This window comes from Magallana gigas, chromosome 1 (genome assembly GCF_963853765.1).
Source record: "Magallana gigas chromosome 1, xbMagGiga1.1, whole genome shotgun sequence".
NCBI classification, from domain to species: Eukaryota; Metazoa; Mollusca; class Bivalvia; order Ostreida; family Ostreidae; genus Magallana; species Magallana gigas.
In genome coordinates, this window is record NC_088853.1 from 47,134,022 (window position 1) to 47,152,365 (window position 18,344).

General features: G+C 32.7%; 1 protein-coding gene across 1 annotated transcript in view; it reads right to left on the minus strand.

Annotated features, from left to right (window-relative positions):
- Positions 1-67: 67 nt before the first annotated feature.
- The window catches only part of LOC117688330 (receptor-type tyrosine-protein phosphatase alpha-like), a 43,890-nt gene continuing 25,613 nt past the window's right edge, over positions 68-18,344 (minus strand). The window contains exons 9-28 of the mRNA XM_066068839.1: positions 12,713-12,850; positions 12,341-12,441; positions 11,928-12,046; positions 11,682-11,761; positions 11,168-11,454; positions 10,860-10,947; positions 10,199-10,272; positions 9,879-9,915; positions 9,559-9,656; positions 9,344-9,472; positions 8,828-8,976; positions 8,507-8,642; positions 8,246-8,392; positions 7,989-8,082; positions 7,006-7,079; positions 6,767-6,901; positions 6,328-6,447; positions 3,751-3,893; positions 3,307-3,442; positions 68-1,521 (exon numbers count right to left, since the gene is read on the minus strand). Coding sequence (XP_065924911.1) covers positions 1,444-1,521; positions 3,307-3,442; positions 3,751-3,893; positions 6,328-6,447; positions 6,767-6,901; positions 7,006-7,079; positions 7,989-8,082; positions 8,246-8,392; positions 8,507-8,642; positions 8,828-8,976; positions 9,344-9,472; positions 9,559-9,656; positions 9,879-9,915; positions 10,199-10,272; positions 10,860-10,947; positions 11,168-11,454; positions 11,682-11,761; positions 11,928-12,046; positions 12,341-12,441; positions 12,713-12,850 — 2,363 coding nt within the window. The 3' untranslated portion in view covers positions 68-1,443. The remainder of the gene's footprint in view (positions 1,522-3,306; positions 3,443-3,750; positions 3,894-6,327; positions 6,448-6,766; positions 6,902-7,005; positions 7,080-7,988; positions 8,083-8,245; positions 8,393-8,506; positions 8,643-8,827; positions 8,977-9,343; positions 9,473-9,558; positions 9,657-9,878; positions 9,916-10,198; positions 10,273-10,859; positions 10,948-11,167; positions 11,455-11,681; positions 11,762-11,927; positions 12,047-12,340; positions 12,442-12,712; positions 12,851-18,344) is intronic.

An 18,344-nucleotide genomic window follows, 5' to 3' on the forward strand; every position in this document is an offset into this window, starting at 1 on the left:
CCAGCATATGACAGCCCAGAGTTTACATCAGATATAGTAAACAAGAATATTTTGTAAAAAGCCTTTTATTAAATCTGAATTATAACGATATTCACTGAATCAATGCTGATGTAAGTAATGCTAAGTCAAAATATTATATGAAGTCATTCAAAGGAACACGGTCAAGAGCCCAGTATATCGGTCAGCGTAAGTCGACAGAAGACATTCTTGAATTGCCCTTAAAGATTGCTTGATCAAAATAAAATTTGAAAAAGAAATAAAAAAAATTAACTCGAGACCATGTTCCTGTAAAGCTTTTACATAATTCGGTAAGTAATACAAATGTGCATAAAAACTAATAAACTATACTATATCAAAATGACAGAACATTAGCCAAGAGGTGCAACAAATGATAATTAAATTTTATGAATTAAATGGGGGAAACCCCCAAAGTGAACCTTACCCATAAAGCAGTAACCAATGATCACAGAGTAGATGAAGCTTTGCATCGGTCGTTACATAATGTGTAGCATACAGTACAATGCAAATTAAACAGTTCCTGTTTAAACTGTTACTCCACTTTACACTGAATCCTCTTAACTAGCTGATTACTATGTGGAGTGAACACATTTAAAGCTGGTTTGAACATATTTTATTGTATAAACATATACAAATGGTTCGAACACAAGTTCTTACAACTTACGAGGTTCTTACCAAGTATAACAATTTACAACTGTATAGTAGTTTAGAATGGAAAGTACATAGAAATGGATATTACTAATATAGTTAAGTTATTGAACAAACGTACATGTATAAACAGTTCTGATGAATTTGGTCCAGGCAGTAAAATTGAAATTACAAGAATCTGAAACAAGAATTTAAAGCTTATATTTTATATTTCACAAAAATGCACAAAAAAAGTAGCGTGACAATACTAGTACAGATACAGATCATTTATGTCTAATTCAGAGTCCAGAACAGACAAGTACATGACATACTAGTATTATTATAATTACAAGAGAAAGACATACCTATGAATAGTGTAAAAAATATTAAAGTATAACAATTATAACATGTCTTTGATAATGAATATATATAAAATATCGAAACAAATGATTACATCTAGAATCTATTAAGTGGATTTCATTCAAGTGGCGTTAAAAAAATGCTAAGCTTCCTCATAAAATATGGCAAAAATTAAAAAAAAGTACATGTGCATGTAAAAGAAAACGTTATTATTCTATGGAAATACACCAAAGTTCCTCTAACATTATTATGCCAAATATGGCGGAAACTGATTTATGATTCCGCCATGGTGGTATAGAGATCTATCACATGAGGGTACACGAGCACTGTTTATCCTCTATCCCCCCTCCTCCTTGGGTACACGTGAACTGTTTATCCTCTATCTCCCCCCCTCCTCCTCTGGTACACGTGAATTGTTTGTCCTCTGACCGCTGTAGACTACTGATTACAGTAGACAGACTCTGAGGTCGTCTCTATGTAATCCCACAGCGTCCTGTACACCAACAAATATTCCTCCTGTAAATGTAAAGTATAATATAATTGTAAACGTAATACAACATGTAATTTGTTCCTTTACCTCCTGTAAATGTAAAGTATAATATAGCATTGAATCATGATTTTTTGAAGTATACACTCTCATAACTGCCGCGGTGTGTGCATACAAATTGAGTAACGCGCGTTAGCGCGTTATGAAAATTTGTATGCACACACCGCGGCAGTTATGAGAGTGTATACTTCAAAAAATCATGATTTAATGCTTATATTTACATTTTTTAACTTCTTGCCTTGTCTGCAAATGTGAATTATACCTTAAAATTCCGATCTTATCCTAAGGGTAAGTTAACATTAATGGAAGAGCCACAGTAACAGCCACAAGCGTGAACTTTGATTTTCGCTTGTGACGTTGAAGTTAACAGCGTTCAACGTTTGTGACGTCATAATAAAACTCGTCAATTTGACCTTTGACTACTTGTTGCATTTAGAGGCATTTAAACATCACGGAATTTAATGGAAAAACACAGTAGAATGTAAATATTATAGCATTGAATCATGATTTTTTGAAGTATACACTCTCATAACTGCAGCGGTGTGTGCATACAAATTGAGTAACGCGCGTTAGCGCGTTATGAAAATTTGTATGCACACACCGCTGCAGTTATGAGAGTGTATACTTCAAAAAATCATGATTTAATGCTTATATTTACATTTTTTAACTTCTTGCCTTGTCTGCAAATGTGATTCATACCTTAAAATTCCTATCTTATCCTAAGGGTAAGTTAATATTAATGGAAGAGCCACAGTAACAGCCACAAGCGTGAACTTTGATTTTCGCTTGTGACGTTGCAGTTTACAGCGTTCAACGTTTGTGACGTCATAATAAAATTCATCAATTTGACCTTTGACTACTTGTTGCATTTAGAGGCATTTGAAGACCATAGAATTAAATGGAAAAACACAGTAGAATGTAAATATTATAATTGTAAACGTAATACAACATGTAATTTGTTCCTTTACCTCCTGTAAATGTAAAGTATAATATAATTGTAAACGTAATACAACATGTAATTTGTTCTTTTACCATGATTTATCAATCATTATGATCGTGTGTAAAATTTTCTTTGACAGCTTTTTACTTATATTGTGTAACTGAGTGGATAAAATCCCCCAAAACAAATAGCAGAGCACCTGAGCAAAGCTCTCGTAATAAGTATTTTTAAATATATTCATTGAATCTTTTATTCATATGTTTTATATTTCAAAACCAATAAGATGTTTTAAACTAATGAATAATAATAAATTGTTGACCCAGTTTTTTTAAATTTCTTTTTTCTGCGGATGCAAAATGGTTCCAGGTCATTGTCCACACTCTACCGATGGGTACTCTATGAGGAAAGTGTAAGCGCTACTGGACCTCCATAAGATAAACTAATATGCTCTGCAAAAGGATTTGACACTGCACACTAATATGTAATGTATGGATGCCTTGAATTAAACAACTTAACACATGTACTGAAAAATATTCTTCACCCACGGATTTTACACAATTATGCTATTTCACTTTGACAATTTTTTTTTTATAGATATTGGTTAAAAGTCACTATAGACCATCTTCCAATGCACACTGTGTATGTAATGTTTGAAAGCATATTGCATTACAGAAAAAGGCGACCTTGTCTTTGTAAATGAAATTGGACGGACAGCAGACTCACAGAAAGAATACACAATATTTATAAATATTTGGTCATATATAAAAATGCATAACATAACATCGTCTCTTTAAAGGAATATTTTAGTATATACCTGTGTGGAACAGAACTCTGGTCTCCTTGTCTGTAGTTGTCGTACTGTTGTAAACACGTCAATGTTGTCATCCATAATGATTTGTTGTATGGAGTTAAACACAGCACAGAAAACACCGCATAGTGAAGCACCATCTCTGTATTAAAGAAGGAACAATGAAACAAATCACTGAAAAAATTTACATTTAACTGTTTCCATGAAAAGAATCAGTCTAAATCATAAATTCACATGTGACATGGAAGCTTAAAATTTTACAATTAACAAAAGGAATAGAACTTTTACATGTACATACATTATAACTACAAATCATGATACATGTACTAGTATATGCAACCATACTCAATGTCGCGGAAGGATTTTTGGGTTATTTCCACCTTTAAGATTCGTTTCAAGCTTTAAAGACGATAGTTAGCTAGCGTTATTTGTTAGTCTGGGTTAACCCACCTGCTGACAATGGTGATTGGGGTGTCTGCGCCAAGTTTGAGAGCATATGACACCAAGTTTCTGAGACACGACGTATCTTTGGTCGTCCCGTTGGATTTCAGTGGTCCTGTCGGCTCTACAATTGTCACGGGATGAGACGTCTCCTACAGAAAGGGTAAACAAGACTAAGTCTAAGAGTAAGAATTACGTTAAGAGGGCTCGATTGTCGCGACCATTTTAAGACTATATTGGTCTCCTTTAGCAGAAGAGCTTTATATGAAACTATAGGAAAATACCCAAATTTAAAAGATAAAACAAGAGGCCCATGGGCCACATCGCTCACCTGAGGAACAATAGGTATGATAAAGTCAGCTACATGGAGTCATAAAACAAACAATCTGGACAATGTACAATAATACATGTAGATCCTGTATAAATAAACTCCATTTTCCCCCTTGGAACTCGGATAGCCCTGATTGCTGCCAATATTTACAAGAGCAGACTTTAATCACCGCTCCTGCACATACATAGGGACTCAAAGTTACGCAGGCAGGGATGACCGCACACCTACGCAACTCAACAGGTACCAACGTTTACGCAAGCAGGGATGACCGCACACTTGCACCAACAGCTCAACCTAACGCAAGCAGGGAGTGCCGCACACTTGCGCTAGAAAGACCTGAACACCAGCATGGATGACCATACATTAGTGCTCCGCCGCTACCACCACCAATACAAGCAGATATGACTGCACACTTGTATTAATGCGATACAGGGCAGGAATGACCGTACACTTTGTATCAAAGGTTAGAAAACACGTAGATTAGATAGAGCAAGGATGTTCACAGATTCAATCTATCCATACCTGTTCAAGTTTAACCCCAAACAGTCGCTCATCGAAATGCAATAGACACTGTCCCTATATATGTGCCAACCTAAAATAATTCATAGTATCTAAAAATTGGAAATCAAAAATAAACAAAATAATCTGGCCTTACCCAAAACTTCTTATGCAGAACAACTTATATACATTGAATATTTATTATTGTATAAAAATAATCATCACAATAATTGGTTAACAGTGGATGCATTAATTAAAATAATCAAGAATCAATAAATCAAGGGCAATAACTCAATACAGTAACACAAAAAGATTCTAATGAAAAAATAGCTGCCTGTTTCAATTCTATAGTCATATCACATGTTGAGTATTGCAGTTCTCAAAAAGATCCTTTACAATTGTTTATATATGGGATATTTAGCTACATCAAACTCTGAACCTTCTTGTGAGGCCGAAGAATTGTCCTGGAGCCAAAGTTTTAACAATGATAAAGAATCATCTTGCTGATTAGTTTCTGAGAAGAAGATTTTTAAAGATTTACTTTATATATTCCTATGTAAAACTTTAACACCCCCCCCCCCCCCCCATGTGGCCTCACACTACCCCTAAGGATCATGATTTTCACAACTTTGAATCTACACTACCTGAGGATACTTCCACACAAGTTTCAACTTTTCTGGCTGATTAGTTTCTGAGAAGAAGATTTTTAAATTTACTCTATATATTCCTATGTAAAATTTTAACACCCTCCCACTGGGCCTCACCGTACCCCCAGGGATCATGATTTTCACAACTTTGAATCTACACTACCTGAGGATGCTTCCACACAAGTTTTAGCTTTCCTGGCTGTTTAGTTTCTGAGCAGATGATTTTTAAAGATTAACTCTATATATACCTATGTAAAACTTCGAACCCCCCCATTGTGGCCCCACCCTACCCCTGGGGGTCATGAATTTCACAACTTTGAATCTACACTACCTGAGGATGCTTCCACACAAGTTTCAGCTTTCCTGGCTGTTTAGTTTCTGAGAAGAAGATTTTTAAAGATTTACTCTATATATACCTATGTAAAACTTCGACCCCCCATTGTGGCCCCACCCTACCCCCGGGGGTCATGAATTTCACAACTTTGAATCTACACTACCTGAGGATGCTTCCACACAAGTTTCAGCTTTCCTGGCTTTCTGGTTCTTGAGAAGAAGATTTTTGAAAATTTCTCGAAATTTTTCATTAATTTCTAATTATCTCCCCTTGAAAACGGGTATGGCCCTTAATTTTCACAACTTGAATCCCCTTTGCCTAAGGATGATTTATGCCAAGTTTGGTTGAAATTGGCCTAGTAGTTCTTGAGAAGATGTTGAAAATGTGAAAAGTTTACGGACGGACGGACGGACAGACGGACAGACAGACGACAGACAAAATGTGATCAGAATAGCTCACTTGAGCTTTCAGCTCAGGTGAGCTAAAAAGAAAATAAAATATGGCTTTTTCTTTATTAAATAATAGTTTATAGCTTAACAAATCATATCTTAAAATCTAAGGTAGATCTGACGGTTTTTGTGGACCACCCAGCCTCCTTAAAAAATAACAGAGGAAAAGTATTTAGTATACCGGTATTTATGCATCAATATTTCTTTATACAAAAGAGTTCTAAATTCAAAATAAATACAGAATTGTTTTGAATTATAAACAGTATTTAATTAAAAAAGAAATAAGATCTTTCCTATATTTTAGTTCTACCATGTGTGCACCATTACCTTCCCGTGTATGATGTTGACGGTTGTGACCTTGACCCCGGTGTCACTCTCAGACTCGTGTTCTACAACAAACGGCGGCACGTCCTTGGTGGACGCTATTTCTGGTAACCATGTCTTAGACTACAAGGAAATAAAGGATATGTATTGAATAGTTGTTTTGTTAGATATTACAAATTTGAGTTATGATTATTTCTGAATAATATGATGTTAACAAGAATAACAAATATATTCTCTTTTCTGTCAGAAATTCCAACATGCACACACAGAGAGAGAGAGAGAGAGAGAGAGAGAGAGAGAGAGAGAGAGAGAGAGAGAGAGAGAGAGAGAGAGAGAGAGAATTTAGTATAAAAAACTAGGTTTATTATGTTCCAATGAGCATAATTATTTCTTTTTACCACCATTTCTATTTATGTTCTTTGTTTGAGAGAGATGCACGCACCGATTGAATTTCATGTAATGGATTCATACATATGACTGTATCAGATTCATGATCATTGAGCAGGCGCAGGAAGTCCACAGCGTCCTCTGGTGTCGGATAATGCGTCACTATAAACGCCCTATTTTGTTGGTAGGACTGACAGAATAAACATTAATTAAAAAATTAAGTCTTGAAATTTATCGTAAAAATTAATGATATTGATAGTTTGTTTTTATGTTGCTCAATTTACATAGACTTACAGACACATGGATTGCGTTGATGTAGTTTCCTCGTTTTGCGACCGATGACGTAAGGTAAAGACTGTACTTGTCCACTGGAAGAAAAAGAAAAGTGAAAACTGTTAGAAGAGAAATATTTCAAAAGAGAAACTAATCTGAAAGGGTAAAAAAAAAAAAAAATCTAAACAAAATTTTATGATTGCTATGAAAAATTCATTTAAATTCAAAGTTTCCAATTTCTCTCAACCTGAAATATCTATAAAATTTTGATAGGGTGTTGGTTTATCTTGAATATTATCAAAATTTCTTAAGTTTAAATAAAAAATAATGTATATAATTTTCTACAATACTGATTTAGAGTTGAAAATGTAGAATATTGATAATCTTTCATTTCATTTTACTTAAAGTATGTATTAATCATTTTTCAGTAAAAGATTAATTTTTTTTTCGAAGAACTAGCTGAAATATTTCAAATCTTTGAGTCCAATTCCATCTTTAGTTTTCAGTACTTTCCATTTTAAAAACTGTGTCATTTGTTAAACAAAGTTTTGCAACCCTTTCCATTAAATTTGTTTCAATCTAACTTTATTGAATAAACTTCATTTTTGAGAAACAAAATTTATTTGTAAATTGTTTTTGTTATTTTAATAATGTTTATCGTTGTGATTTTGTCCAACACTTTTTGTAAATCTTTCAAATTTTACCAAAATATTTGTGTTCCTTATTAATACATGTATCGATATTAATATTATTTAATTTCACTTGTTCAGTATCTTACAACAATGACTTTTATTCTCTTTACGACGAAATGTTTTTTCAACATTTTCATTATATTGTACTTTCTAATTAGGGAAAAAATGATTATTTTTTTCTATGATTATATGTATGCCCTTTTTTTTTAGAGATTTTTTTCATCGATCAAAAATAATCAACAATAGATGTAACTGATTTAATCTTCGTAATTAACGTTTTTATTGTATAATTAAAATTTAATCATCGCTTACATGGTAGTATAGTATGTCCTTTCTTGTCTGCAAAATGCTGTCTAGACATCTTGTAATCTGTACCAGTGTACTCTGGTCGTGTTTTCATCAATTTCTATAGAATATTAATATAAATAAACTACTTTTACAATGCATGAAATACGCCACATGCTCCTAAATAACCACAAAACCAAGTCTACAACAACAAAAACTATATAATGTAACTTCAAAGTCTGCTTCTACAAACAATAAAAAGGAATATCTTTGAAAATGAATACTTCAAATTCCTTTCTGATGACGGTTTGATTGGCTGGGCGATCTCCAGCCAGACTTTGGGCTCTCTCCGTGAACTCAGGCAGACTCCGTGTCTCAACAGCCGCTTTAAATTCCTCGTGTAGCGCCAAAAATATTGTCATGTACTGCTCCTAAAAATAGAATTATTTTTTAAAATAAATTTAATGAAAATTTTTATCTTCACTTATTGAGCAGTCGATTTTCTCTCCATTCAGTAAAGTTTCACATTTTCATGACAGACTTACATAAGTTTGGACCATGTTCATTCTGTTTGCTCTCATGATCTTTACGTACTCAGCTACATTGATTTTACCGGACGCTTTACCCGCCTTGTATAGAGCATCCAGCCCAATGAAGGTTCCTGTACGGCCTATCCCTGCGCTACAATTTGTAAAGAGGATTAAAAAGACTCTAGTAACATTTTCCGTGAAACAAGTATGCCTTTTGTCCGACTCATCAGATCATATACCACTTTAGAATGTCTGTATTAACAGGTTATTTTATTTCATCAAAGTGACTACTACATAAAGTTCCTTTAAAAAAAAAATCATTCTTAATGATCTTACCTGCAGTGTACAAGTATTGGGGATTTATTCCTATTGGTCATTGTTCTCATCACGTGGCTATGGAAAACAACCAATGAAAGAGGGTCCGGGGTACCATGGTCAGGCCACGTGGTGTAGTGGTATTGCGTAACAACACGTGACTTGTTTTGCTGACGATTATTATGAAAAACATATTAAGTTAAATACATAACACTATATGTTGACTTTTTTGCATAGATAAAACTCTCTTGTACCCAACATTGTCAAATTTATACATAAAAGTTGACTCGGAGAGAAGAACATAATTGTTAGTTAAAAGGAGTTATTGTAACATTCAGGAAATACAATTTAGAGTACATCGACATACAATTTGAATAGCAACGGACGAGAATCTTTAAAAAGAATACAATGCTAAACACAACAACACATAAACTTTTCACATTTAAAATCAAATAGGTTGTTACACAACCAATAGCATATTATATACGATTTTCCAATAAAGCATATTAAATATCATTATAATTTAAAAACTGTTACCTCTTTAAGGGAAACCGTTAGTTTTCGGATGATGTAGAATGCGTATTGTTTTTCCTCAACATTCTTGATGACAATGTTTCCATAAAGTCTAGCCTTCATTTCCTCTGGCCAGTATTGGGTACATTTAATCTGATGTTGATTGAGAACAATTTTAAATTAACGCAGTTTCAGATTCTTAATTCTTTAAATTAAAAAAAATGTTTTCATCCACCAACCTTGACGCCCTCTTTTAAATTTGTAAGCATTACAATTTGTGAGACATTTTCTTGCCAAATCATCGTCCAGAAGTCGTTTAACGTGTTCTGTTTAGGACCTTACCAAAAAAAAAAATTCAAGAGGCATTACTTGCTATTGGGACAAAAATCTTTTTTAAGTGGCGTGATTAGGAAATTGCACAATTATTTTCTCCAATTTCCTTTAAAAAACTTTATTGTCAACAGAACTATTGTCTGTTGACGAAATCAAAATATTGCTAGCTTTGCAATAAAATCCGTTCCCTATTTAACAATCGATTTTGGATTACTATAATTTTTACCTTGCGATGCAATATACTGGTTTTCTGTATCAGTACTCTAAAAAAAATTAAAACAATAGTTAATTCATCTTTATGATAAATGGTCAAATTATACTTTATGTTTGTTTTCAATTCTCAAAATGCAATTATATAACGTACCAAAATTTGTATCAATAATTAAATGTTTTAATTGATTAAACATCTTTCACAGATAAGAAACATATTTTTATAACATTGGTTTGTTTAACTTAAATGTTTTAATGACATATTGATTAAACATCTTTCACAGATAAGAAACACAGTTTTATAACATTGGTTTGTTTAACTTCATTGATACTCACACTGATGAAGTTAGCGTTGATATAGTCAGAAGACGCCTCACCGTTCCCTCTCAGAACCACTCTAGAGTGATCGTCTACAACAAGACAAGAAATGCAAAAACTTTTCTTTGCATTTAAACAGCTTCGTAAAGTTCATAATAAAATAATTATTTAATGATGTTTCATAAACATCAAATTTACGTATTTATTATACAGTTACTAAAGAAAATCAATTCTATAAAATGCGTTTTTCATCTGGTTATTAACTATCATTAATTCGGGAATAACCATTCAAAATTTCATATTTATGCCATTGAATTTTGCATCGAATTTAAATCCCTCAGGTCCTTTTTACACGCTCTCAAGATTTCTTCAAACATAAAATTATGATTAAAAGGAACAAAATTATAACATGATATATGTATATTTTTGTTTTCTTGATTCAGAGTCAATAAAAAACATTATCATTTGTAAAGCAGTATATTGGTATTCATATTATTGATAATAAACAACTTGTTGTTTTCGGGGTGTACGAGAATTATTACCCAAATGAATTTTTTTCTGATTTTTGTCTGGTTATATATATTTTAAGATTAAAAAAAATTATTATCCATCACTTAATAATCATGTACATGTATATTCGATATAAGATAACATTAAAAATGAATATTTCATAACATACACGGGAATGTTGTTCTAAATCTGTTCTTTGCCAGATTATTCGGGGATTTCCCAGCATTACATTGATACTGTTCTCCGTGAGGCAACATCTGTTTAATAAAAGAAACTTATTTCACTGTAATCACATGAATGTAAACTTGTGTGATAATTGACATTTTGAATATATCATGTAAATTATTTCCAATAAATTGTAATCAGTTTAAAAACATGTCATTCAGTTCATCCAAATTTCACACATATCGTGTATACCAAATTTTTACGATGCTTATGATTCAATTTAAATTTAGTCAAAATCATTCTATGGCCTACCGCGTATTCTCTTTTAAAACCATCTTCTTCATTTTTCTTCTTTTCTGCGATGACATTTTCGAGTTCACTAATTGGGATATCCAATATAGTTTCTTCGTTTAGATACATATCACCATAGGGATTCTCAATGCCTTCTTCGTCCTCGTCGTCATCTTTGACGTCATATTTTTTCGCAGTTGATGATGAATTGGTTTTTGGTGTTGTGGTGCGTTTTGCAGCTGGCTTATCTTTTGGTTCTGTGTTCTCATAAATGTTGGTAAAGCCTTGCTTCGCGGCATCGTTGTTCACTTAAAAGGTCAAGTAATATATAAGAAGAACAAAAGTTCCTTTTTATTTCTACAAACTGGCATAAAGGACATGAAATTAATTTCTTTACGTTTTATATTTACATTTACATTTGATATATTTATGCAAGCCAATGTTAAAAATATAAACTAATATGAAATGTTTTCGAGTTCTAATCAAACACTTGAACAAACATAATTTAGTCTATTCCATACACAAATCAACTCACAATACAAGTTCTCTTTCATTTCCGATTTGTCTCTCCTTCTTTGTTTTGATTGATCTTTCTTTGGTGCGCTAGTTCTCAATCTGCATTTAGTTAATATTTAAACACTGATTGTTATAGAGAATTTCAAAATAATAAAACAATCATTTATTTTGCAATTTCTTATTGACCTACTTAGAAACTTTTGTTATATGACTTACGTTAGAATTGACAAAATAAAGCAGTCGAAACAACAAGCAGCATATGTACCTCTTAAATACAATGATGGAAACAATGACAGCGATGACGATGACCAGCGCCGCTACAGCCCCAGCAATGATCGGAGCGGTGTTTGTCGGCGGCGTGTCTGTATCACTGAGAGGTTGTACCTGTACAGACAATATTCAGATCTTACAAACATCATGAGCGTTGTCCATCTTTTTCTTACCCGTTTCATCCAGCAATGAAATTTAAAATAGTAATTTGGGAATGGAATGTTTATATAAAGCATATCTATCCTTTTACCGATTTTTTAAATAGCTATACATGTACTTACGCTTCGTCAGAGTTAATTGTATGACCTCCTTTTTTGATTTCATGCAAAAGGTCAGAGTATTAATCAGAGTGTAAGGAATGCTTTGTTGTTGTTAATATTGTGCAATTTTTAAATGAAATGTATTTACCCGAGTGCAGTTTCCTGTGCGTGAGTTACATGTGAAATTTGACTCACAAGGGTATGGGCATGTCTCGTTACAGTTATAACCGTACCGTCCCCAGGGACATTCTACATCAAGAAAAGGTCAAAATTATGCGTTTACTGAATAAAACAAGTCGTCGATCTTTTCAAAATTTATTGGGAATTTGAACAGCAAATTTAATACATTATATCGCATACCGTTTTAATTATCACATTTATTTTGTGATGTAATGATTTTTTATATTCATAAAAGTTCAAATTCATATTAACCTGTAAATTCAGTCCAATACATTAGCTATGAACAAAAAAGGATTATTATATGATCTTGCATAAAATCATTCTATTATGTCTCTCTTACCATGCGCACAATTGATTCCATAAAATCCCAGATCACATCCATTTGTACAATTGCCGTCAACATGATGGCACTGTTCATTATTAAGGCAATGTCCACACGGCTTTGAACAATTCTGACCAAACGTATGACCAGCGCACTCTATAAAAGTGATTTTATTAGTTAGTCTTATTCATGATTAAAACATGGTGATATTTTAAACATTTCATTTCACAAATAAACTAGTTTATTAAATTCGTTCGATAAAGCACAGGGAAATTCACCTTTTTGTTTGGAGCTCCACCTCCACCCCTCTGGCGAAGGGAAACTAGAAACTAAAGGTGAATTTTTCTGTGCTTTATATATATATATATATATATATATATATATATATATATATATATATATATATATATACACACACACACACACACACACACACACACACACACACACACACACACATGTACTTTACATGTGCATGTAAGTCTTGTCAAACACACACATACATACAAAAATGAACAAGTTTGTCTTTGTGCCCTATATATGAATTTAAATTCATTAATTTTTATTAAGGCGAAATGGTACACCAAAATTTAATTTTATGGACCATGAAGCGTCATAAACTATGAAGCTTTTTACATTTATTTCCAACAATATGACTTGTAATCTATCCAGGAAGCAGAATATCCATCGATTACCGAGATGTAATTTATTCTTTACACGGCAATTAGTTGTTTAAAGATGGTTTTCGGTAAGGGGTTTCACACAATTCTGTGTGAACGTTTTCATAATGTCACAATGATTATTGCAAATGCTTAACATTTGACGATTGCAATATTGTTAACGTGATTTTATTAAAACACCGCTATGAATGATTTTGAACGATTTGCCTGCATGCCTCAAAGGTAAATATGAGTAACTAGATTCTTGTTGCAAAAGCAACGAAAAGGTCTTCCGTTCTGATATACATGTATCAATTTCATTTTAAGACATTATTCCTTCGCATAGGAAAACATAACAGAAGCTAGACTCTTGTTGCTATAGCAACAAAAAAGGACTTTCACTTCTCATATACTTATCTGAAAACAAATTGAATTTCTCTTGTAAAAAGAAAATGTATATAATATATTCCGTGAAGAAATTTTCCAGTAAATATTACTATGAAAAACAAAACACCCCAAAAAGTCATTTTTTGAGCACTACCTCTGACCACCGGATAATACGCCGGATAACACAGAACATAAGAAACATTTCTTTACCAATTGTTCTGTCTTTCCTCAAAGTTAGGTTTTTTTCAAGTTTTTGAGGGTTTTGAGATCTCGTTGGGAAAAGTTTTTTTTCTTCTATGGACCGGAAACGGACAACGAAAGTAATTAAAGAAATTAGAAATGAGCATTTTTAGTACATTTACCTTAGGCTCGTCGGTTAACCCGGAAAATTCCGAACTCTTGAAAATTCGAACTCTTGATACATCGAAGTTTTTACTGGTCCCATGGACGTCGAACTATCGAGAGTTACCTGTTTTTACATTCTACATATTTTTTGCATGTAAAAAGTGTGGAAAGCTACTGCAGCTTTAACGCTGTAACACACACAGGATACTAAATTTAAATCACGAGTTTTATTATGACGTCACAAACGTTGAACGCTGTAAAACGCAACGTCACAAGCGAAAATCAAAGTTCACGCTTCTGACTGTTACAGTGGCTATTCCATTTATATGAACTTACCCTTAGGAATAAATAGGACTGTTTCAGGTATAAATCACATTTGCAGACAAGACAAGGAGTTAAAAAATGTTAATATAAGCATTGAATCATTTTTTTTTTGAAAGATATATTCTCATAACTGCAGCGGAACGCACGTTACTCAATATGTATGCATAACCGCTGCAGTTATCTTTCAAAAAATAATGATTCAATGCTTAAGTGATACATATTAAAAGAAAAAAATCTAAACTTATTAAAAACTCCATTTGCTTGAACGCTTCCGACGAGAACTGGAAGTGACAGAAGACAAAATGAAACCCGTTAAACACATCTTTGATCATACATCTATTCTTTTTATAAGATTTATGTATTGATCTTTTACAGCTTTTGCAATCTTGCGTGTACAAAATTTGTATAAAAGAAAGCTAACTGAGATATATGAGATGTCTCACCGGGAGTAGATTTTCTGTGTTTTATTAACCACGTGTAGATGACCTATTGTATTTCTATTACCGAAATGTTACTTCCATGCTAAATATTCTAAAAATATTTTTAAAAAAGATTGCCTCCTGTGACGACCGGAATCTACACTGGATTAAACAAAAAAGTGTAAACACATGATCGTACAAAGGTCTATCATTCAAAGTTTGGTTTTTCAAGTCAATGCCGTTTTAATACCCCGTTGAGGCAAGATTTTTTTTTGTGAAGGGGGGGGGGGTAGGAAACAAACAAACGGAAGTGCTCTATGAACGCTTAAAGTTAGTATTTTTTTTAATATATTTTCCTCTTTTACATTTCTTTTTATAAAGCTAACTAAAACTGTCGAAGTTTAGATGTCATATGTAAAGATTTATACCAATATATTTATTTTATGCAAGATAAATTAAATATGTTAAAAAATAATTTTTAAATGAATACTTCCAGTGACGACCGGAAGTAATGACGAACAAAACAAAATAGCTTAAACATATTTACGAGTATAGGTTTTTCATACCACAAAGAGTGGATGTTCAAGTTCTTATCATTTATGAGATATCGAGGTGACAAGCTTTTTGTTGCGGGACAGGAAACGGACGATCGAAAATAAATTTTGAAAATATGAAAAAAGCCTCCAGATATTATTTGTCTCCATTATCCCTGAAAATTTCAGGAAAATCTATCCAGTCATCTCTGGGAATTTCTGCCGACAAAAAAGGAAAGCAAATAAAAAGAAAGAAGAAAGAAATCACAATAAGGTCTTCCGTTTTCAACTTAAGTAAATGAAATTTCCAGACATTATTTCCATGTAAAACAACAAAAATTAAAAATAAATAAAAATTTTGAAGTACTTTTTGTTATGACTGGAAGTTTAGCCGATTCTAACAAAACAAATTAACCATTTCCACAAACATTTCTACAAAGTTTGGTTGTTCATGTCTTCAAAAATTGTTTTTTTAAATTCCGAAATCTCGTTGAGAAAATGTTTCTTGTCAAGGGAACCGAAAGGGACAAATGGAAGTACTCAATAAAAATAAAAGCCGGTATTTTTGTGTACATTTGCTTAATGTAAATCTCTGTTTATCAGGCTCAATAGAAAAGCCAAGAAAAACAGTTAAATTTGTTAAAAACATGATTAGTTTGAGCCCCTACGATAAGGACCGGAAGTGATGGTCAACAAAATGAAACCCGTTAAACACATAGGCGTCGGAACCGGGGGGCTATATTTGCAAAATAGACCTAACTATAAAAAACATAGCATCAAGGAGGGGCCAGCTCCTACTTTTTTCACAGCAAACATATTTTTTCCTAAATTTACATAAAAAAGATTGAAATACAAATAGTGATATCCCCCCCCCCCCCCGGATTAAGAATTTAATGATTTTAGATTTTTTTTGGCAGGTCAGATTTTTGAAATTATTTTTTTTTAAAATTTGCTTGTCAAGATTTAGTCCAGCCCCCCCCCCCCCTTTCAATTTGCTTCCGATCCCACTCAAACACTTCTTTAATCAAATGCCGATTACCTAAAAAGATCCGTTTCTTAATCATTTATAGTAGAGAGGTAAAGCATTTAATATAGCATTGAATCATGATTTTTTGAAGTATACACTCTCATAACTGCAGCGGTGTGTGCATACACATTGAATAACGCGCGTGATTCAATGCTTATATTTACATTTTTTTAACTTCTTGCCTTGTCTGCAAATGTGATTCATACCTTAAAATTCCTATCTTATCCTAAGGGTAAGTTAATATTAATGGAAGAGCCATAGTAACAGCCACAAGCGTGAATTTTGATTTTCGCTTGTGATGTTGCAGTTTCCGGCGTTCAACGTTTGTGACGTCATAATAAAACTCGTCAATTTGACCTTTGACTCCTTGTTGCATTTAGAGGCATTTAAACATCACGGAATTTAATGGAAAAACACAGTAGAATGTAAATATACGTGTACGTCTACGGGTACGTGTGGAGCTACAGTATGTTAACACGTACACGTACCAACATTTGGGGTAAGTTAAATAAATGTACGTGTAAGCGAACGTGTAAAATTATTAGATTTTACATTGTTAACATGTTCAGTTTACTCTCATAATTTATGAAATTATTCTATAAATTTGATGAAACCAAAAGCACAGTCGTCCTCAATTTACACAAAACAACATTTGATATAAAAGTATGTATTTCTATTTTAAAATGCTAGAAGGATTCATCTCCGTGTACTTTTGATACATGTATTGCACAACTTGTAGAATTACGCGGTATGCTAAAATTCTGACGTAATACACATGAAATTAGGGTATTCCCCCAGTTACACGAACTCGTACATGTACACATTCAAATGCTTAACCTCTCTAATGTACAAAATTTGTAAAACAGAAATCTCACTGAAAGTAGAAATTGTTTGCTTATTTACATTGATCAAGTTGCATTATATATAATTTTATACTGATTTATTCCTTTCATGTGAAATAAAGAGAAAATAGAATTTTTTAAAAGTATATCCAGTGACTACCGGAAAATGCAACGAATCAAACAAAAAATGTAAACACATGTAAATACATAGGTCTATCATACCATAAAGTTTGGTCGTTCAAGTTTGAACAGTGTTTGAGATTTTGCAAAGTCAAGTTTCGTGTTTTGATCACTGACAGTTTCTGAGATCTCGTGGGTACAAAATTTGTTTAAAAGAGCTGCTTGAGATAATTGAGATAACTCACCGGAAGGAGATTTTTGGGTTTATTTTACATTGCATAGAAAATATATGTAAAGATTTGTACTAATTTATTCATGAACTTTTTACAATTTTACTAGAAAAAAAAAATACGCAAAAAAATAATTTTTGAAGTACTTTCGGTGAGGACCAAAATTAACGATCAAGAAAACAAAATAGTTGAAACCCATATACAACTTCAGGTCTATCATCCCAAAAAGTTTGGATATGCAAGTGTCAATTGTTTCTGAGATCTCAAAGTGACAAGCATTATGTCGCGGGACATGCAACATATGACCAGAAATATTTTATGTTAAAATAAAAAAAATCTCCTCGGGATATTATTTTTCTCTATTTTTCCTTAAATTCGGGAAAATCTGTTAAGCCATCCCTGACAAATTCTGCCGTCAAAAAAGGCGAAAATTAAGAGGGAAAGAAAAAACCAAATTCAATCACTATAAGGTCTTCCGCAGGAAACAGAAGACCTTAATAAACAGCAATGTTAAAAGATTCATCAGAATATGAACTCGGTTTGTACGTGATCAAACCTTTTGAAAAGGCATGTATGGAACTTTTTAAATAGCTGTTTATTTCTAAATGTATACATTTGCAAATATTGTGTCCCCTTAGATGAACCTATAGAATACCGAACATGTTCAATTCTGTGTGAACTTTTTCAAGACTTCACAATGATTACCGCACGCACTCACTGTTTGGAATATTGTAAAAATAAAAAAACCCAGTAATTTTAGTAAT